At 36.0% G+C, this 22,402-nt stretch overlaps 1 protein-coding gene and 1 long non-coding RNA gene across 4 annotated transcripts in view; one reads left to right on the top strand and one right to left on the bottom strand.

Moving 5' to 3' along the window:
* The window catches only part of LOC132789195 (triple functional domain protein), a 59,686-nt gene that overhangs the window by 31,971 nt on the left and 5,313 nt on the right, over nt 1–22,402 (bottom strand). For 2 of the 3 annotated variants that reach the window (XM_060797042.1, XM_060797041.1), the window contains exons 2-3: nt 13,546–14,421; nt 13,239–13,472 (exon numbers count right to left, since the gene is read on the bottom strand). In XM_060797042.1, coding sequence (XP_060653025.1) covers nt 13,239–13,472; nt 13,546–14,421 — 1,110 coding nt within the window. Of the gene's footprint in view, nt 1–12,163; nt 12,225–13,238; nt 13,473–13,545; nt 14,422–22,402 lie in introns of those variants that run through there. The other variant, XM_060797043.1, reaches the window with a different exon arrangement.
* LOC132792591 (uncharacterized) lies at nt 6,937–7,756 on the top strand. The gene is made up of 2 exons (XR_009633027.1): nt 6,937–7,444; nt 7,513–7,756. It is a non-coding gene; the product is annotated as an uncharacterized LOC132792591 (long non-coding RNA).

Here is a 22,402-nt window from a genome sequence, read left to right on the forward strand (position 1 = left end):
TAGAGCTATAATTTTTTTTCGACAGCATTTGTTATGTTTGCACGCAGATCAAGTTTGTTTCAAATTTTTGCCACGCCCACTTCCACCCCTGCAAATCAAAAAAATCGAATAACAAGCGTAATTTTAAAGCTAGAGTTACGAATTTTGGTATATACAGTAATAACTATAGTAGTTATGATCCCTGAAAATTTGGTTGCGATCAGATAAAAATTGTCGCAGTTATTAAAGAAATACTTTTGTATGGGCAAAAACGCCTACTTACTAGAGGTCTTAGTTGCTTTGGCTGACAATCTGGTATATTGTGCCGTCTATGGTATATTTTGAATGCGGTACTATATCGATATACCACATATACCATTTGGTATATTTTTAGTATTTTTGCAGTATATTTGGTATATTTTGAGAATAATACCGCAAAATATATTGCTTTTATTCAAAATGGGTAGCGGGTATCTCACAGTCGAGTACACTCGACTGTAGCTTTCATACTTGTTTCTTTTTGCTGAAATTCAGATCACTAAGAGACGCGATATATCATTGGGATTACGCAGCATTTGTGCCATTTTTTTGCGTCATTCCCACGCCTTTGATGTTGAAAACTAAATTACAGTTGAGTTGCCACACAAAAAACAAAACATAAAAGTGCAAAAGGATATCAAAGTGACAGCCGACTTTGTTATACCCTGCATAACAAAAAAAGGAAATACTTTGTGATTTATGTATCAGTTTTGATTGTTTTTTTATACCCGATAGGGTAGAAGGGTATTATAACTTTGTGCCTCCAGTAAATGTATGTGGAAGGAAGAAGACAACATCTTCAACCCTAGAAATTAGAATATACATATATTCTTGATCGCCGTCAACAGTCTGGTCTTAGTTGATTTGGTTAACAATCTGTTAAATTCTCTACTCTATGGTATATTTTATATGTAATAGTATATTGATATATGTACCTTGGCTTAGTTGACAATCTGGTATATTCAACATTCTTAGATATATTTTACACGCAATGGTATATCGATATACATATGTATCAAATATAACCATTGGTATTTTTTATTATTTTAGTATATTAATGTAGTATATTTTAAGAATAATAAAGCACTGTTTTGCTTTTATACAGGACAGTCGAGGACACTTTACCGTGGCTTACTTTCTTGTTTGAGTAATATTTCAGTTATCTGCACAAGGTTAACTACGTTTCGTTAATGTTTGCTTTAACCTTGCGAATCAAATTACTTTACTTCCGAAACACCTCAAAAAATAACAGCAAAAGCTAACTGTATTTGCAATTAATTTTGCGCAGATTAGAAATATTTATGACGCCATAAAAATGTAAAATAAAATTGATATTTGATGCAAATACCTCAAGAGCTGCCTTTACAGGGTATGCGAAATCTTTCAGCACAGTTTTGTGAGTAATCAAGCCGACATGCTGTGTCATTAGCATATACTCTCCACTCGTATGCAGATCTAGATATATATACATATACATATATGCATATTTATCTTTATGCATATTGCACTGCAAAATACTCAAATTTTGTATCCGAATTCCCGCTTCCATTCCCATTCCCACTCTCAGTCCCATTTCCATCTCCATCTCCAACGTTGGCGTTGTTCGCTGGCAACGTGTGGCGCCCAGCCTGTGGCAATTATTCAATGGGGGTGCCGTCGCACCCGGATTGGGACAGGGACGACAACGACAATGTCGGCGATGACGAGAGACCGGGCAGACCGAAAGACCACCAAGTCAGCGCCACACAGAAATTACGCATGCAAAAGGCGCATAAAGGCGTTGCACCAAAACAGAAAAAGAGTGAGAAGAGAGAGATGGAGAGAGCGAAGGGGAAACTCATTTCTACATATGCATTTGGCGTGTTTTTTTAATAAATTATAGAAATACAAAAACTGGCAAATAAAAAAAAGCGAGACAACTTGTTGGCCGGCAAAATTTTTGCTGTTGTTGCTGCGCCGACGCCCAATAATTTGTTTTTAGATTTTATTTTCGTCTTTTGGTCTATTGGAAATATTTTTTCAAGCTACACAGCAAATAATTAATATGTTGGCGCAAAGATACAATGGATTTTCGTAAAAAAAGGGCCACACCTGGTCAAAAGCGCCGCCAGCGCATGTTTTAATTACGCATACGCCGCTTAAGCCGCCTAAGCGGCATGAGAAAACGATACAAAAGGCGACAGACAGAAGGCCGTTATTTTTTTTGCGCGAATCAATTTGATGTTGTTGATGTTGCTGATGTTTCTTTTGGCTGTTCCCTCGTCTAACAGTCTCTCAAGAGCCGCATGACTAATGCGGTGTGAAACTCATTCAAGCACTTTGTTATTATGAATTCCGTGAATACTAAACGTGAATAACGTGAAGGTGGGAAAGCTTTAAATTGAGCTAAGAATAGCGCAAAACAATGGCTAAATTAAATTAATTGGCATTAGTAGCAGGCAGCTACTGTTAACTTAGTTATAGAGCAGGTTGCAGGAACTTAGTTGTAGTAAAAGGGATTGCAATGAGAATAAAAATAGTATTTGGATTGCATTAAGAGTGTGTTAAATTAAATTTAGAATATTATTAAAATCTAGAAAAGTAGACGAAATGTTAAATATATGTATATATAGAATTTATTTTATTATATTTAACTAACTTAAAAGAAGCCTGAATACACTTTAATTAAATGCTATTAACTGTAATACAAAGTTTCATCAGTTTCATCAGCTGCTAAAATATATTCCAGAGAACAACTTTTTCTGAAAACTATAACACATAATATTGTGAAAATAATAGCATAAGAAAATCTTGGCAATCTGTGGGAAATGCAGAGATTAAACTAAAATAAATACAGAGAAAAATGATTTTCGTAGAAAACTAGCTTCATTGTGGGAGTCTTAAAAAATTTAACAAATCTTTAAATATTTCGAATGCATAGAAAACGTTGACAATCTTATGAATAATTAAAACTATCAACTATTTCAGTCATTGACAATCTTCTGCATAAATAACAATTATTAACTTTTTCAGAGGTCAGTCCAGCTGAGATATTAAAATAAAATAGTAATAAATCACAGTGTGTGTTAAGCAATATTTAAAGATGGATCAGTAACCTGCTGCTTGATTACTTCTAATTATATATTTGATTTGAACTATTTAGCATATTTTTGGTTTTTTTTTTGGGAAGAACTTTCTCTTTGCTTTGGGTGAGCAATGATTGAGATGCATGTAAGGAATTCCATTCTAAGATGTGTTGCGAGGAATGTGAATCGAGAAGCATCTGCACGTCGCAATCTGCAGCGAATCTTTGAACTTTTTTGTTGTTCGTTATTTTTGCACACAAACAAAGCGAGTGAATTTATTGCCATCAACGTCACATTTCCGCTTCATCTACCAGAACGGCCATCAAGAGAATGGCACCACCACCGGCAGCAACAGCTCCACTGGCTGTGGCAGTGTTCACAGTCAAGCCGCAGTCACCACACCTACAAATTGTTTGTTTTTATATTTTGCGGTGGCTGGAGGAGGCAGCCAAGGAAGACATCGGCAGCTGTATTCCTCGAATGTGTGTAATATATTTATGTTTATTTTGCATGTCGCTAGCTGGCTGGAGTAAAAGAGTAGCAGGCGGGGCACAGTTGCAGCGTGACCAAAATAGATCAGGTCTAGGCTGTCATGCTTGCTGCATGGCCGGAATGCAATGCATGCCCCATGCCCCATGCCCCTTGGTGGCATGCCAAATTCAGCTGCTGATGCTGCTGTTGTTGTTTTTGTTTTCGCAGTTCTCGCAGCGTCTTCTTCAAGGCGACATGATTTAGGTTTTGGCATAAGCAGGAAGTTGCCTGTCGATTGCCTTGTTGAAATATTATAGTGCAACAGAATATCAGCAGCAGAAATATGCTGTCACAAGGCGAACTTCAAAGCTAAGCAAAACTGTTTCTCTTTTTACAAAAGCAGCAAGTTGCATCAGCGCACGTAATGCCAAAACGAAGATGGACTTTAAGATTGAGATTGAGATTGAGATTGAGATTGAGAGACAAAGATCGCAAACGATCGCAGCTCAGATGCGGGGCTCAATTACGAGTGCAATTGGCGGTGGAGTAACATAACAGCATAACAGCAAAAACCGGTACACAAAACTTTACTTTAACTTCACAACTGAGATTCTTCTTCTCCTGCTACTATCATCAACCACTTTCAGTTCACAGCTGATCATGAACTTCGAAAACAAGTTTTTATAGCCTCATGGCATAATAACAGAAGACATACAACTTATACAACAATAACAACAACAACAAGAGCAACAACAATAACCTGAGGACAACGTGAGATGATCTGAGTCGAGTTCGAGTTCCAGTCCACAGTCTCAATTTCAGTTACAAACTCGAGTCTCTCTATACTTTGTTCTGTCGCTCGCTGGGGATAATTGAAAAAGTTGTTAGCCACATCAATTCCAAAACGGCTGTAAACTTGTTAATGCATTGAACCGGCGAAAAACGCATTAAAAACGCCAATAACTGAGCACAAACTCCGTTGAAATCCGAAAGGGTTTCTAAGTAAGTAGCTTCGCTTGAGTTGCTTTTGCTTTTCGCTTTTCGCTGCCAATAAGGAAGTAAAAGAATTCAATATAGCGAAAAATGAGAAAAACAACAACAGTGAAGTAGAAACGAGTAGCAGCTGAGCTGAATTTTCTCATTCTCAGTCTCATTTCTTAGATTCTTGGAATATGCTGTAAGCCGCAACCACGAAATGTAATTGTTTGCTTTTTGGAGTTTTTATTGAGAAACAACCCAAGAGACTATGACGATGTCGATGGCGATGTCGATGACGATGACGACTTGGGCTATGACTTTGAGGTTGAGGTTGAGGATAAGGACGTGGCTAGCGACAACTGCAACGACAACAAAACAGCGACAACCGCTGAGACAACAACAACAATAACTGGGAGAGAGAACGCCAGGCAAATCGAAATAAACTTTATGCACGTAAAATTTTAATGAGCACAGCACGAAGTCAATTTCAATGCTAATCCGGCGGCCAAAAGCCACGCAGACAAATGGACAAAGACACGGACAGCAAGACATCAAGACAGCGGGACTTTGGACTTGGCCATGGATATTCATACAATTGACCAGAAGTTGAGACCACCGTGTGCTCATAAGCTCAACCACTGCGGTGGAGGTGGCGATGACTGCGGTTCCTTCGCCACAGCGAGTTATGTCTAGTCTCGCTCCCATATGTGCCCTTAAGCCACAAATCACGAAGGTGCCGCGATCTGACATCCTACTCACAATCCGCCCCAGGCAAGGTGTCGGTGTCGTCTACATAGCTCAGCTGCACTAAAACACTGTGCAACAAAGCAAATGCAACACGAAAATAATATAAATATAAATATTTAATGAAACTAAAGAACTACTTCTAGATTTGTTTTAATATAATGTTACTAAGAAAGAAGCTAACAAAATAATAAATAAAGTCCTTCTTAAAGATAATAAATAAAAATATTTAAATTTAATATAAGATGTCTTATTAAGTTTTTAAATGCGTTTGCATAGCAAAATATATTTAGTTAACAATTTATAAGCCCTATTTGGAAAACTTATTGATTATTGAAAATTCAAGTCATATATTGAAGTTTTACAGGTATAACTTCGGACCTCCATTGGTCTATGGTATGCCCTCTAGGGGCCGCGGGTTGAATCTAACCTTACATAACTTAACTTATCCTAACATAACCTATCATAACCGAACCTTTAATAAACTCCTATCGGTATATTATATAACAAAAAATTCAAAGAATATATTTGTAACTGCTAACAAGAAATTGCTAAGCACTAACATTATTACCTTTGAAATCATAAACTTGCAAAATGACTTCAAATTTGATACAATGTATTTCATCATACAATGCAATATTTTTAAATTAGGAAGCTACTATGTAGTCTCTACAGTTTTTGTTAAAAACGAAATATATTGAGGTAACTTGGAAACAATATTAAAAGCAATTGTAAATTTATTAAACTAATCGCTTTAAATTAATGTGGAATTTATAATTGATAAATTTATTTCGGTAGCACATTTTTAAGATTTTTAAGAATTATAATTAAAATTCTTGTGGTAGATTTTTTCAAGTTCAAAAATTATAATTAAATACAAATTGAATTTTAAATTGTTACATGTCTCCAGACTGCAGTTTCTTAAACTTCTTAGGGTGATTACCTCTTAAATCATAAACTTGGCAACTGTTTTCAGCAATGGTAACAGGAGGGAAGTTTTTAACTCTAACATTTTATGAGCCAAACGTATTTACGAGTGCAGAGTGCCAACGAAGTCTTGACTCGAAATATAATGCTGTTGTGCAGTGTTACAAAAGTTACGCTTGAACTTGACAAATGCACAAATAACGTGACGCCAAATACAAAATGCTGTCTATAAAGCCAAAGCCGCAGCCAAAGCCAAAGCCGAAGCCGTTGGCAAACTGAGTGTATAAGTTGTAATACGAAGTACTTGTAATTTATTATTGAACCATTTATTAGAGCGTGTCTAAAGTACACAATTGTCAGGCCGGGCAAAGTTTGCCAGCTCCAAGTCGATGTCATTCATGGGATGGATTTGACGGCTTCGTTTGTTCAATGCACAAATTTATAACTAAGTATTTTTATTTGGTTTTGTTTCGATTGCAGCGCGGCGTCGTCGTCGTTGTCGGATTCAGGCGATTCTCACAGTTGCCTTTTTTTGTGTCTTTGTCTACCTGTTGGCATTGCAGGAAGCATTCACCTTCTCCAGCCAGACAGACAGACAGACGGACGGACGAGGAGACAGCACGCAGCCAGACAATGACGATAATGACATAAAAAACAAAGTAAAACAAACGGCACAGACAACAACAACAGTCCGTCTGTCAGTTTGCCAGTCTATCAGTCAGTCAGTCAAACACAAAAAAAAGGAACACTCTGTTCCACACACACACACATGTGTTTTGTTTCATGTCTCAGTCGCAGTCTGAGTTTCGGTGTCTGCCACTGGCACTTGACGTGGTCGCCGCCTCAAGCCCAACCACAGCTCCAACTGAGTCTGAGTCTGAGTTTCTACCTCCGTCTTCATCTCCAACTGGATTCAAACCGCGGACTCATCATCGGCCTGCGGCTTTTGTGCTGGGTTAATTACTAAGCGAGTCACACGCGCTTGAATAATTCAAGGCTATCGCATGCAGTTCTCGATGTTCATTTCTATTGCACAGCTGCAACTTTGCAACTTGCCACTTTTTTCTCTCTTCTTTTATTTTTGCAGTACTTATTATAAAGCCAAACATCATTCGCGCTGTGTTCGCTGTAACATAATCTGGCTGAAATCGTCGAGGGAATTAGGATTGCAGTTGCGTTTCTTGCTGGCATTTTACTACGCAGCTTGGCGCTGCAATGACTAAGTATCTTATAATGAAGTGGTAAGTATCTCTCGAATACAATAACTATAAAAACGCTATACCATTAGCTCTAACACTGTACTTTGTAGCATATTAGCAGCTGCTGTAGGTAGCAGCTATAAAAGCGTCGCGACGTTTTCTTTTCGGGGTGGAGTCTTATCCAGCGTAATTGATATGGAATTTGAAATGCATACGAAGATCATCAGACAACAATGAAATATCATATCGAGTTTAACGACGTCTTAAGGTGGCATTAATGATTGTCATAATAGAGAAATTAATTCAAGAAAGTCTAATTGCATTCCTTTAATAATTAAATTATGTTTAACAATATTTAACTTGGTTTTTATATTGATGAAAATATTATTAAAGAATGAATAATTGCATTCGTATAATATAGAAAATATTATAAGATTGTTTATACCTGCATTCCCATGGGAAATATTGAAAATATTATATTATTTTTCATTTTTGCGAAGAATAAATATTTTCGAAAATATTATTTAGGTTTAGAAAATATTACATTTGCAGGAAATTTACATGTGCAAATATTATTTAAGTTTAGAAAATATATTCTGATATTGAAAAATAAAATTTGTTTCGTATTTTTTCGTAGTATTAAAAATATTTTTTGGTATTTAAGAAAATAAAATGTCAATTTAAAAATATTAAAAAATTATTTATTTATTATTATTTATTTAAGTTTGGTGTATTAAATGAAATTATTGGAATTTTTCTTTATTGAAAGTTAAAGTAAACAAAAAATAAATTAAAGTTAAAATGAAATATTTAAGCAAATTTACTTATGAGTTTTGCAAATAATTTATGTGTTGAAAATATTTTTTAGCTCAGAAAATATGAATATATTTCTGTTGTAGTAAAAGTAAAATTGCAAAAAAATGCAAATTTCCAAATGTAGAAGATCAAATATACCAAAATACCAAAATTTACATGCAATTTAACAAATAAATGCAATAAACAACGAATTATCTCAAACATTACTAAATAAATTCAATATAAACATTTGCAATTTTTGTTGAAATATTTCTTTCAATTTCAATGTTTGAAAAATTGCTCAATAAATTTCAGTAAAACAACAAGACTTGTTTTTGGAAATATTCACAGTTATGTCATATATTTGGAATTCCCATATTAAAGCATTTAATAGTTGTAGTCAATAAATATCCAAACTGTCGATCTCGAGTAAATTGAATTAATTTCTGTTTGCATTAAGTAAAGAGTTAAATGAAATGAATGATTTTCAAGTCTGTGAAGCTTAAGATAGACACGCTTAATCGGCAGACATCATCTCTCGTGTATGCAATGAACTCGTTGTTTATGAGTCTATTCAGAGATAGGAGCAGTGTACACAATTCATCCATATCAATATCCTTAATGACAACTTCCTCTCGAAACTGTAATTCGACATGTGATTGTCATGACTTTATAGCCAATTCACACGCGCACACACAGAAAGAGAGAGAGAGGGAAAGAGAGAGATAGAAAGAGAGACACATACATAAATACTCACTTATGCACAACACGTGTCCACTCATATGAATGTGAGTGCGCACTCGTGAATGCATTTTACAAGTTATTTTATGCAAGCCATAAATATGCACTTTACACTTTGCGCATTTCTTTCTGCAACTCTTTCTCTCCCTCCGCTCTCCCTCCGCCATGCCACAATACAAACAGCCAACTATAGAGGATACAGATCGAGTATCTCTTAGCTCTTAGTTAGACCAACACAAACATAGAGAAGGAGACAGAGAGACTGGGAGAGTGAGAGGGAACGAGAGTCCCGTAGTGTCGAGTGGTGCCTGCATACAAATTATGTACAAACATGTTTTCAGAAATGTTCAATTCATTATCGCTAACAAATGCCGATCATGTTGTGTTCAACACACACAGTTCAAAGCACTTTTCCAGCAGAAAAATTATTGCCGCAGCCTCTCTTTCACTCCCTCTCCCTCCCTCTCTCTTTCTCTACGTCTAGCAATTGCAAAATGGGAATTGCAATTGGAATTGGGTCTGGATGGTTTTTTGTGTTTATCAGCATTGTGTGTGAGGATTGATGGAGCAACGAGCAACTGTTGCTGCTGTTGCTGCTTCTGGTTTAACTCGGAAGCTGTTTTCTATCTACTATGCGGAAAATGCTCGGCACATGCTCCGTAATTGCTGTACGTCTATTTTCTCTAAGTGATATGCCATGTTCCAGCTGCAGACTTTTCTGGCCTAATCAGTTTGGACAGCGACTGCGACGTCGACTGCGACTGTAACAAACAATGAAATGAAAAGCCCGGCAAGGCAACCCCAGCACTCTTTTATTTTATTATTATTTTTATTTGTTTTTTGTTATTTTCTCTGTGCGTCCACTTAATACACAACTTCCGCTTACAATTGAAGGCACTCGAAAACAAAACTCACAGCACAACACAACACAACACAAAAAACCTGATGAGAGTTGTTGCGACCCTTCGCTCTAAACACTCGCAGCTGAAGCTTCTGCTTCTGCTTGCTGCTGATGCCTCAGCTTGTTGCTGTTGCTGTTGCCGCTGCGGCTGCGCACAAAAGCGAATTAAATTACAGAACGTGCTTCATTGAGAAAAAAAGAAGAGAAAAAACACACAGAATACAAAATACAAATAAATAAAACAAGCAAAACCGTTCTGATAGCTGAGCTGCTGGGCTTGAAATATACCCAGCATTCAAATATGAGTTTAAATGCAAAAGAAAAAATTATAAAAATAAAATTTAAGAAATTGTGATAATTCAGTATTAATAATCATCTAATATTCTAATTTAATAGTGAATTAAATTTAAAAAGAAAGGAATAAATAATTGAGTTTGGATGATTTTCCATTTCCGAAAATAATCAAGAAATTCTAAATTTGAAATATTTAAAATATTAACACATTGAGGTCGAAGAATATCTAATAAAATTTGAATAATCTTTTAAAAGCTCTTAATTAGTAATAAATACGCTTTTTAAGATTTAAAAATGAGTTTTTCTAAAAATAAATTTAAGAAATTCGAATAAATAATTTCCACAAATCTAAAAAAAAAAATAATTAATATAAAAAGGAATTTAATTTCCAAGACTTAACAAAGTGTATTTCAACATATTTATATTTTAGTAATGAATTTCTTTATATCTACCTATTTATATATAATAAATGAAAAATTAAAAAAATATATATTGTTAGTACTTTTATCTATTTTCATAAAGTAACTAATTGCTGCAACTTTTAGGAACATTAAAGTTACTCCGTTAAATATTCATTGTCTACTATTTTTCGGAAAACTTTCAGTTTTCTTTGCAGTTATATGATAACTCTAGTAATACTATTCAATAAATCGCCTTTAACTGTCTCTAAAAAATAGATAAAAATTTCTTAATTTAGTTAACACAAAAGAAACAAAAACTATTAAAAAACAGAAGTACGTACAATAAAAACAGATTTCATTATACAAATTTGAAATATAGCCGTAAAGTAGAGAATGTTATCAATTTGATTTGCAAGCGATTGTGAAATATCAATATTCGAAATTGAATTTCGTTATGAAATAAAATGAAGTGTTGTTGTTGCACAACACTATTGAATGGCCACTTTACAGGGTATAAGAACGCATTTTACACACGCAAAGCGATGCCACAAAGTGTCTGCGTTGGGAAGAGCATTAAGTTTCTTTATTAAATGCGAAGACTGAACGCACAGCTTGAGAAATTAAAAGGCAATTAAGATGCATCAGGCAGCTGCAACGCAACTTCAGGGCGCCCTCAAGCTGCCCCGGAGTTCATTCATCACACACACACATATGTATATGTACATGTATATAGACATGTGGCAGAACTCTTTATGGCATCTAAAATCAGCTGCAAATGTGCGTAGTAATTTTTGCTGATTGATTCGAATAAAAAAATGATGTTTGTTCTCTGCACTCGCAGTTGAAAAGCTGTTGCCTGGTTTCTTGTATGTAGGTCATGTTGAGCACTTTATAGACTCCCACAGTCCACACAGCAGTCCACACACATAGACACACACTTAGAGAGTGTTGAATGTGCAACATGTGTTCATTCGCTATGCCACGGCAAGTACCACACTGCGTATGCGTAACGAAAATTACCATAAATTACAGTTTAGACACAGCCACGGCTCGTTCTCAGCTCAAGTTTGATCTGCTCAGTTGTCTGCTGTTTTGCTGATAAGCGCATTTAACACAAATTCGTCAAGAACATATTTTGTAATAGTAGGCAACAATTTTGATATGTTTTTTGGTTTTTTTTTGGACTACACTATACTTATTTTATATTCGATTTTAGTTTTTTGAAAGGCTGCCCACACTTTGTCTTTGGCTTTGTCATTGAATGCAAAGCCTATTTACGAGTGTTATTCCGTGGGTCTCTCTCTCTCTATCGGTTTTTGTTTTAAATCATTTACAGTCTTTCGGTTTTAAGTGAAGGTTCTAAAAAATAGTCGCGTGGGTCGAAGGACGCTCTTTGACTTTGGCTTCCGGGCACACTTTGCACATTCGTTTATTGGACATGCAAATTGTTCAATTGTGTTAAAACTATTGATTGTTCATGAACTTGGCAACATTTTGAATTGAAATCAATTTGTGAACTTTGATACAAATTAAAATAATAATGAAAACAAAAGACATTTACCTATAAAAAATGAAAAGAGAATCGTTGAATTTATGCGCTAATAAAGCGATTGTTAACTATTTTCTTACTATTTTTGTGGCACTTTTATAGGTACTTTCGGTTAATTTTCGTTTTATTGCGTTGATTACGAATTTATTTCACTGCTAAAAAGGCACTTTAGTAACTTTTCGATTTGTGGTTTTTTTCTTTGAAATTTTTTGCACTACACTGGGACAAAATGCATTTACCAACTGTTGGTGTTGTTGTTGTTGTTATTCCTATGAAATTGTATTGCACATTTCGTTGATGAGGCGTCTCGGAAAAAACATAACGTAGACGAACGAAATACGAAAAAAATGTGTTGCACGTTCCGCATGCAGCACGTTCCACGTCTTCGTTGCGTATTTGTTGTTGTTTTCTCTTTTTCTTGTTTTTCTGCCGCTCACTCGACTGCGCGCCGCGAATTCAAATCTCAAACTGACCAAAAACGACAACACGAGCAACATTCCGCATTCGACCTTTTCGTACAGCAAACTTCGTGTCGCAGCCGACGCCGCTAACAGTGCGCTGTTATGCTCGATATGGCACTGCTGGGCTTTACAGTGTGCTGTTAGTTTATACCTAAGTTAACAGCTGCCAGGGATGCTGTAAAAACGCGCCGCTTGCAGGCAAATGCATTGCTTTGACTTACACTTTGGCACTTTGTTGTGGTTAAACATTATTAATTATATTATTTATGTTTTTTATTACGTTTAAAACAATTTGCTTTATATATGCCCATTAAAAACTTTGAATTATTGTAAGCTGTGAACTGCATATGGAAACTTCAAAATTAGGTCGAAAACTGTTGGCACTGTTTTCAATTTGTATTTCAAATTTTGATTACTTGAGAAACTTCTACAATTAACTTTCTCTGCGTTTGCCATAAAAAGTAGCTTTAGCTCATTTGAATATCTATAAACTATTTGCAATTTCAATATCAATTCCGATTCCCAATCCCTTTCCATTGCCATATTCATTTCGTTAAATTGCTCATGCGCTAATTTGCGATGCCTGCAGTAACACTAAATGATAGATCTTTCCTCTCTACTACTACAGATTTCTACAAATCTAGCAGCACCTCAGGGGCCAGAGATCTAGAACTGTTTTGTGTGGGGCACTTACCTCGCCAATTTGATGAGTGGCGCGCAACGTTGCCGCAATTTGTGCAAATTTGCATAGGAATCGCTGCTCGAAGCTGGGCAGGCAGCCCTCAAAATGGGACACGAGCAGCTCACGTGCCTGGCGCATTAAAATCGCACGCGTGCGTGCCCAGTAGATGGGATAAATGTGCGACAGATGGCTGTCAATCAGTTGGGCCAGCATGCCATCATCCACAGTCGCATCCAGTTGCGTTTCCTACAAGCCAACACAAAACAAAGGGTTAACTCAGAGTGGGCTAACACAATTTAGTGGGCATTTGTGCACATACCTCATTTGAGTGCTCCACAACCACCTCCACTTCCATCTCCAACTCACGTTGCGGCTCCTCCAACTCTTCGTCGGACTCCTGTGGCGCAGCTGGCGCTCGTCGCAGACTCAAGTCAAGCGGCATGCACTCGACATAGGCGCTGGACGAATCCCTGCTGCCACAGCTGGAGTCCTGTTGCTCCTCCTCCTCAGCCTCCTCTTCCTTCAACTCCTTCTGAGGCTGCATTGTGGGTGCTGTTCCGCCTGCTTCGTTCTTGATCAGTGTAATTGTTGCCGTCGTAGTTGTTGCTGTTGCTGTTGCTAGTCTGCTCTGCTGACCCGTTAGACGTTGCTTGCATTTCTTTAGATAGCTGCGTACTCGCGACTTGCTGCGGTTCACCATGCTTCCAGTTGTTGTTGTCGTTGTTGTTGTCGCTGTTGTTGCTATTTCTGTTGCTGGGCATTGACAGCACACATAATTAGCATTTGGCTTGGCCAGCGTCGACAGCTGCTGCTCCGCCTGCTGCTGTTGTTGCTGCAACATCTCCACAACAACCTCTCGCATCTCTTCCTCCTCCTCTTCATCCTCCTCCTCTTCTTCGTTGCGCGCTATGGGCGCTGTGTGGCCCGCACTGGCCTCGTTCATGTCGGCGTCGTCGTCGTTGCTCGTGTCCGTGTCCATGTCCATGTTATTCATGTTGTCCATGTCGATGGCCACCGCTAGCGGCGCCGACGTCGCGCTTTTGCCATCGATTTGAGTGTCATTCAGCACCAAGATCTCGCTTAAATGGCCCTGATCCACTAATTCGGCTCCTGGCTCGCTGCTTGTTGTCGTCGTCGCAGTTGTTGCTGTTGCTTCCTCTGCTGCCGCTGCTGCTGTTGCCGTGTTTGTGTCAGCCTGCAAAGAAGGGAAAAGACAGCTACAGAAACAGAAACAGAAACCGAGACACGTGTGAAGTTCAAAATATATACGTATACACAATTGTGTTGCATGCAACAACAGGGCAAGCCAAGCCCTATTAGAGGCCAGTTGAGGCATGAAAGAATACAATGGAAATAATATCAAAAGCGATTTAAATTAACAAAGCTTATAAACTCCATCAATATAATCAAATCAAAGTTTAAAGGACATATTTCATGTGTTCAACTTCTATAGAACTTTCTTATTATTTTACTATATTTTATTTTTATTTTTTATATTTATGTTTTTCTGTAGTTTGCACACGATTTATAATTTTATTTTAATTTATAAATGGTCGCATTCCATATACAAATTTATATTAATTAGACAATTTCGAATTTATATAAATTAGCTTAAATATTTTAATTTGTAGCCTCATTTTTGCAGAACATACAATCATTTCTTGGTTCGCTTTTAGATTTAACTCTATTATAAGCTCGTTTTTTGTATATATGTATCTCCACTTATACCTCACCTCATATTTAGTAATACTAAATAATCTTATATGTTATCTTTCTTTTATCTACTACATAATCTCCAATAATACTAAATTTGTGACATAAAAGCATTCTCAATTCACTGTCAAAGCAGTTCGTTAGTTGGCGACATTCGTTCGATATTTCTCTAAAATTAAAGTAGCACATATTTGTTTATGTTTTGCTTGTTGTTTTCTCTAAAAATTTAAGAGACTAGCACAATAAGTAATAACTTATTTGAAATCACGCAGCATAGAAAACACATAAATAAAATAGGGTGCGCTGATATTGGGGGCACAACAGAAACCGACAAAAAACAAAAACGAAAAAACTAAAAATACAGAAAAAAAAAATAGAAAAGAGAAAAAAGGTTCTTTAAATACAAACACACGCGATGGACTGAGGTTTAGTTTGAGTTTGAGGTTGAGTTTGGGGTTGCCTGGGGCTACCAAAGTAAAGTGAGTACAAAGTGAGCGACCCGCGAGCCGGGTGCATGTTAAAAGTTAAACAAAAAATCAATTGGGGACAGCATTGATCCGATTTCAAAGCAGCAGACAACAACGTAGGGCGTGCCGCCGCCCAGGGGAGGTGTTAAGTTAAACAACGTGAACAACGCGGGCAACGCGAACAACCCGAACAACAACAACAACAATAAAAAAAGCTGCACTCGCATTTGCATGGCATGACAATCAAATGACTTTGGTAAGCTGCAAAACGTCAGCGCGTTTGAAATTCGATTTGCCGTCGTTATTGTCATAGGTCAAGTGTAGCATAGTAGAATTCACTTTCTTTCGCACACACATTGCCCACAAATTTGCAGTGAAAGTGGCAACAATCTCAAACCAAAAAGTTTGCCGCCTCCTTTTTTTTCTTTGCTGACCATAACACATAACAATGCCACTGCCTTTGGCACTAAAAAACAAAACAATAACACTGAATACCGAAAAAATACTTAAAAAGCTTGCAACCTCCGTACTGACAATGTGACACTTTCCATATATGCAACGCACACACACACACACACACCGTGTTGCAAAGTCGCCCACAAGTCGACACACAGCAAATTGGCAACGCGTTGCCGCTTCGTTGGCTTGTGTTGCCACAACTAAGCCCAAGTGTCCTGTCTGTGCTTTAGTCCTAGTCTAGCTAGTCTAGACTCGCCGCCAGATGTCGCTTGTGGCAGGCAGCGCGCATGCGCCACAATAAATTGCCACAAGATGTTGCACACTGAGTCGTCGTCGGCTCCGTTTGAAGTGCGGCCAAATAAATACCAATAAATATATCAAAAAAAATAAAGAAATATTAAATAAAGCAAGTAAGAAAACTACTGTCGAGTGTGCTTGACTGTGAGATACCTGCTTCCCAAGTATAATTAAAACAACTCAGTGCGGTATTATTCTTAGAAAATAACTAATTAATATACCGCAAAAATACTAAAACATGCCGAAGGTGATATTTGGTGTATTGATATAGTAGTAGATTTAAAATATACCATAGAGTGCAAAATATACCATATTGTCAGCCAAGCAATCGTCTCGTCTGTTGTCGCAGATCAAAATTATCTTTTGAATCAAAGCAAAACAGTGCGGTATTATTCTTAAAATATGCCGAATCAATATACCAAAAATACAAAATTACACATAGGACTATATTTGGTATATTGATATAGTACTACAAGTATATTCTATATAGTACTATATCTATATTTGGTATATTGATATAGTACTACATTTATGTTTGGTTAATTAATATAGTATTAAAATATACCAGATTGTCACCCAAAGCAACTCAGAACCATAGTAAGCTCTACAACTTTCATCTGATCTTAGATAAACTTTTATGAACCATAAGTACTGTAGTTATTATTGTATAAACGCGACATAGCAAATGCTGTCGAAAAAGACTCTATCGCGAACATGGAGATATAATCTCGGCTGTTGACGCTGATCAAGAATAAATATACTATAAGGGGTCGGAGATGCCTTCTTCTGCCTTTTCCTGCAGTCACAAAGTTATAATACCCTTATACGCTATGGGTAACCAGTATATAAAAAGTTATTTTTGCAGTTGTGCCAGTTTTCGAATACAGAGATTTGAATTCCAATGTTGCCCCCAGTTGTGGCACGCACGTTGTCGTCCAATTTGCTGCCGGACGCGCAGCTCATCAATTAATTACCCAGCTCCCCAGCCTCAAGTTGCCTCAAGGCAACGTTTTATGCGTGAGTGCATGTCTTGATCTTGTCTTGTGTGACTTGGTCAAGTCAAGTTTTATGGGCGGAAAGGAAATCGAAAATGTTGCACTAGTTGGCCATTAAAGGAAGGTCGCTTCAGTGCACCCAAAAGTCTAGACCTTGCGGCGATTGGCACTGAAAATTGGAATTGGAAATGCTGCGACTGCGGCTGTGACTTGAATTTATATTTGATGTGATGCTTCTCACGCGTCTGCAGTTACGAATGTCTAACGCCAGTTTGACCCACATTCGAAATCAAATCAAAATCTTTTGCTCGTTATTCATGCGCAGAGAGCGAAAAACAAGCTTGGAAATTAATTTTTATGCATCTCTTGTCACATTTGTGTTAATCACAACATTATGACTGCGTTTTCTTTTTATTAATTGGAAGGAAAGAGAGGTCGCCAACACCTGCGCTGAACGAGAGAGAGAGAGAGAGAGAGGGCAAAGAGACAAATTAAATTTATTGCGTGTGATTTTGATAGTGAAAAAGACAAGCGGAATACACAAAATATTGCGTCAGTAACTAATTTGTTAGCCCCCAAAGAGGGGGAACATCGAACCGACTGCTGTTAACTTGGCTTGAACCAAAGCGCATTGGCCAAGTTTGCGTTGGCGGTGCAAATTGCAATTGTGGAGACACATTTTAAGTGTGTGCCGAGAGTGTGTGTGCGGTGTGTGTGTGCGGTGTGTGTGTATGTGTGTGTGGGTGGCAGTTGCAACTGCTCCCGCTGCCAAATTAAGTGACAGCAAAGCCAACGAAATTGAAAATTACATCGCGGACCGTGAATGCGTGTCGTTAATGGCTTCGCCTAACCTCTGACTGCCCCTAAAAAATAAAAATAAAAATAAAAATGAAAGAGAAATGATTTGGCTTGAAGCTCGACTTGGAGTTGAAGCTGCAGCTGGGAGCGTGGTAAATGTAAAATGGAAAACGAAATGATGTGAGAAAGCCATTTGCATGCAAATCAGATAAAAATGCTCGTAATATCGAACGAGGTGACAAACTGACAATGCGTAAGCCTAATGCAACAAGCTCTCCAGATTACATTATTATCCATTTAACATTTAAATTGAACACCATTCACAAATAATTTCGGACGGCGCACAAAAGCTGCTCAAGTAGCCGCTTATAATTGAAAAAACAGTTTGGAAAAAACAAACAAAGAAATGCATAATTTTTAGTGGAAAATATAAATGGATTATAAAATTGGATAAACGAAGAAAATTTAGTTGGAAGCAGTTTTTACTATAGCATTAAATATTAAGTATAAAATCACAAAAATTAGTTTAAATTAATTACAAGAAACACTGTCTAAATGAAATATATTTTTTAATACATTTTTAGCACTAAATCATTTAGAAACCAGAAAGAAAAGAAAATATTTAGAGTTAAATTAAATTGAATTGTAATAACGAAGCATCTCAAAATGATCACAAATATATCAAAAATTTATCACAAATAAGCTTTGTGGAAAGTATCAAAATAATTGAGCAATTTGAAAAAGTATTGAATGATGACATTTTAGATTGAATTATTCTGAATTGAAGTGACAAAAATTGATCAGAAATATTTAGTACAATGTACATATTAATTAGAAGGAAAGACTATTTATGTTAAATATATATTTTCATTTTTAATTTATTGTGAGTTAGGAGAGCATGAAAATAATTTAGCAATTCATAAATTAACAGTACAAATTAATTTAAAATTACACATTAAAGCAAAGCAATGTGCCCACAATTACGCAGTTAATTAAATGCCTCAAATAATAAACACCAAATATTTTTAAACAAACACAACCTAATCACTATAATTTATCAATTAAAAACTGTAAGTTTGCAAACCAGATATACTTAGTTTTTAAAACATATGTAACTGCTAATTAAATTATTAAAAAGCCATGATAATAACTGATCTCTATAATCAATTAATGAATTATTTCTTCCAGTTTTCTAAGCTCCGCAGATTCCTCGATTAAATTTATTTACTTTATAGTTTAAATATAGGTTTTCTGCAAAAATTTCATTCGTAATCTTCCTACTCAACGTACTTTTACATAAAAAACAAAAGCACTCAACTAAATGATTAAAATATTGCCTGCAGCTCTATGTTTAGATGATTAAATAACTGAAATTTAATAATATCCTTCCAGGCACTTAAATAAATTATTTAAATATCATAACCGGATTTTAATAATATCAATATCATGCACAATAATCTGCTTTACTCCAGTTTGCCAATATTCAATTTCATAAGCAAGTATTTAAAGTATTTATTTAAGTTTTCGCTTGGCACAGAGTTCTTTTCATTTCCGTATTCCGTGCAGCTTATCAGACGCCGCTTTTATTTTTTATTTTACCTGTCTCAGTTTTCTGCCCTGCAAGTCAAGTAATATCAACAGAGTCCGAGCAAAACTAAAAACTAAAAAAGTGCAAACTGTGTTTTTTTTTCGTCATATTGCAATTGGGCATGCAAAATTTTAGTATTCATTTCGAATGCGTTGAATTTTTCATGAGATTTCCCACGTTGTGCGTGTGCGCGGGAAAAAATATTAAACTTAAACAGTTTTCATGTCTCTTGCTGTCTCTATCCTTGTCGCTGTCCCTCTCGATCGTCTCTTTCTTCAGTTAACAGCGTTTGAATGCGATTTGAAAGCCGTTCATCGTAAGAGTTGTTGTTGTTGCTGTTGCATGTCACGGTTTTTTTTTTTGCATGATTTCTGGTTAAAATGCAAAACTTAGTTGCGATAAATAAATATGCATGGGGATGGATGGCAAACAATGTGGAAAACGGCAACCGAAAACTGACGAGCGGATGCACAAAAGCAGCCCCCACCTAACAACAAACAAGCAACAACAACCAACAACTAGCAACCAGCAACCAACAACCAGCAACAACTGCCAGCAACCATTGCAATTAGCTGCCACTGTAGGCAGCAACAATTTTTTATTTGGCTTTTTTTTTGCTTTTTGGGTTTATTGGCCATCGAGTTTCGCGGTTCGCCTGTCCGTCCGCCGTGTCCATGCAACAAATGAGCTACTGATAAATATTATTAGCGCATTGGCTGCCCGGTTGCCCGGTTCACTGGCTCCGCTGCTCTGCTGCTCGCTGCCTGCCACATTTGTGGCCATAATCGCAATTTATTTAAATGCGAGCGAAGCAGGAGCTGCCTCTGCGATTGCACTTCTGCAGCGTGTTGTCTATGTTGAACCGGTGGCTGTGAGTCCACAATTAATATCGACATTTTAACACTTAGCGCTGACTTATTGCATCTCTTAGTTTTCCAGATTGTTATTATCAATCGGGCAGACAGTACGTTTAGGCCAACAGCAAATGCTTTAAGCCGCTTCACATCGCATCGGTGGCAAGTGGCAAATGGCCAATAGCTGTTGGTGGTCCACAGCAGCAACTTAGCCTTCATATCATATCAATGCGCACCACAAAAACAAAAACAAAAAAATAAAACATTACGAGTACGTCAAAAGCGGCAACTTTTTACTTTGTCTTTTCGTGCTTTCGTTTTTCTCTCAGCTAAATTCAAATCTCTGCCATTTCCTTTGCACTTTTTATGCTCTTTGGCTGGAGTTAATGTGCTGCAAATTTGTAGTCCACTCAAAAAGCGATACAAATTTGTGGTTTGCATTACAAATATCAACTGCAGTCAATTTGTTCATGAGAAGCTTTAAATTTTTAGATATTTTATTCATAGTTTTTTATTATTTCGATTTATTTTTTGTTAGTATTCATTGCTTATTAAGAAACCTTAAACCTTAAACTTATTTATTTATTTCAAATTCTTTAAATTTACTCAAATTTATTTATGTGCTTTGCAATTCTTATTTGAGTTATTTATTTAATATTTTTTTATTCCAATTATTTTTAATAGTAACAATTTCTATTAACTGACAAAGTTTACTTTAACTCAATTTATTTATTTGAAATTAAATACTTTTTCATGGGAATATGACATTTATTTAAAATGCTTCTTTATTTGTAAGTTTTTTCTGGTTCAATAACCCAAAGAGTTTTTCCGCGAGTCCATTTCATATTCAAAGAAAAAAATGTGTTTCAACACTAGCTTACATTTTCTATTGAATAGCTATGTGTAATTAATATTTTTGTTTTATTATAGACTAGTAAAAATGGAAATAACATATATATAAATATATATTAGATAGTTTTAGTGCTGTTCATAATATAATAATTAACCTAATTTCAAATTTAGTATTACTTTTACTACTTTAGCTTTCAATAATTCACCAATAATGATAAACAATTGATCAATAAAAAATAATTCAAATTCTAGAAAAAATAAGAAAGAAAGGTACAAAAGGAATGTGCTAGACTAGGAGATTCTCGATAACCATTTTTAATGTAAGTAAAACAGTGCAAAAATTATTCCAAATTAATATACAGCAAGAATTTTAAATTCTTAAATTTCACCTACAATAAGTAACATATTACTTTGGTTCTTCTCCATCAATTATTCAAAACAACACAAAAACTTGGTATTCTAAATTTTAAATTCAATATTGTTAAACTTATGTAAATAGTGTAGCTCACAGCTTTGTTTATTTTAAAGCACGCCTGCAGCTTTTCATTAGAATTCCATTCTAGAACTGCAATTAACTATTTTCAATCTCTGTTCTCAATAATCACCTTTCACAAACAAAGCATTTAAAATTCAAAATTGAGAATTATTCTACATATGTGTAATTCTGTATTGGAATTTGTTGCGTGTGACACTATATAAAGTGATATTTTTCGGCAGAGAATTACCTACAATATATTAACTCAATTTTAAAGTAATAATCCTCTCTATATGTCAAAACAAAAATTAAAAAAATTAGTTTGTTCAAAGATGTTGTTGACAAAATATAATTTGTGTAATTAATATACCCATCAAGAATTACAATTAACTGCTTTCTACTTCTGCCCTTGCCAATCAATTATTCACATCACAAAATTGAATCCCCATCGAATCTGATCTCTCAATTTATGCGCTTACTTATGAGTAATGTGGCATGATTAATCAACAATAATAGGTTGCGAATACGAGTAGTTCAATCGTTGCAAATTACTCAATTTAAATCAATAAATGTTGCTACAATTTCCAGGTGACCCCCATTTCCATGGCCATGTCCAATTCCCAAATCCCAGATTGCAGTTCCCATAAGCAAATTGGGATTTCCATTTCGTGTTTTTCA

The sequence above is a fragment of the Drosophila nasuta genome, chromosome 3, assembly GCF_023558535.2.
Source record: "Drosophila nasuta strain 15112-1781.00 chromosome 3, ASM2355853v1, whole genome shotgun sequence".
NCBI lineage: Eukaryota > Metazoa > Arthropoda > Insecta > Diptera > Drosophilidae > Drosophila > Drosophila nasuta.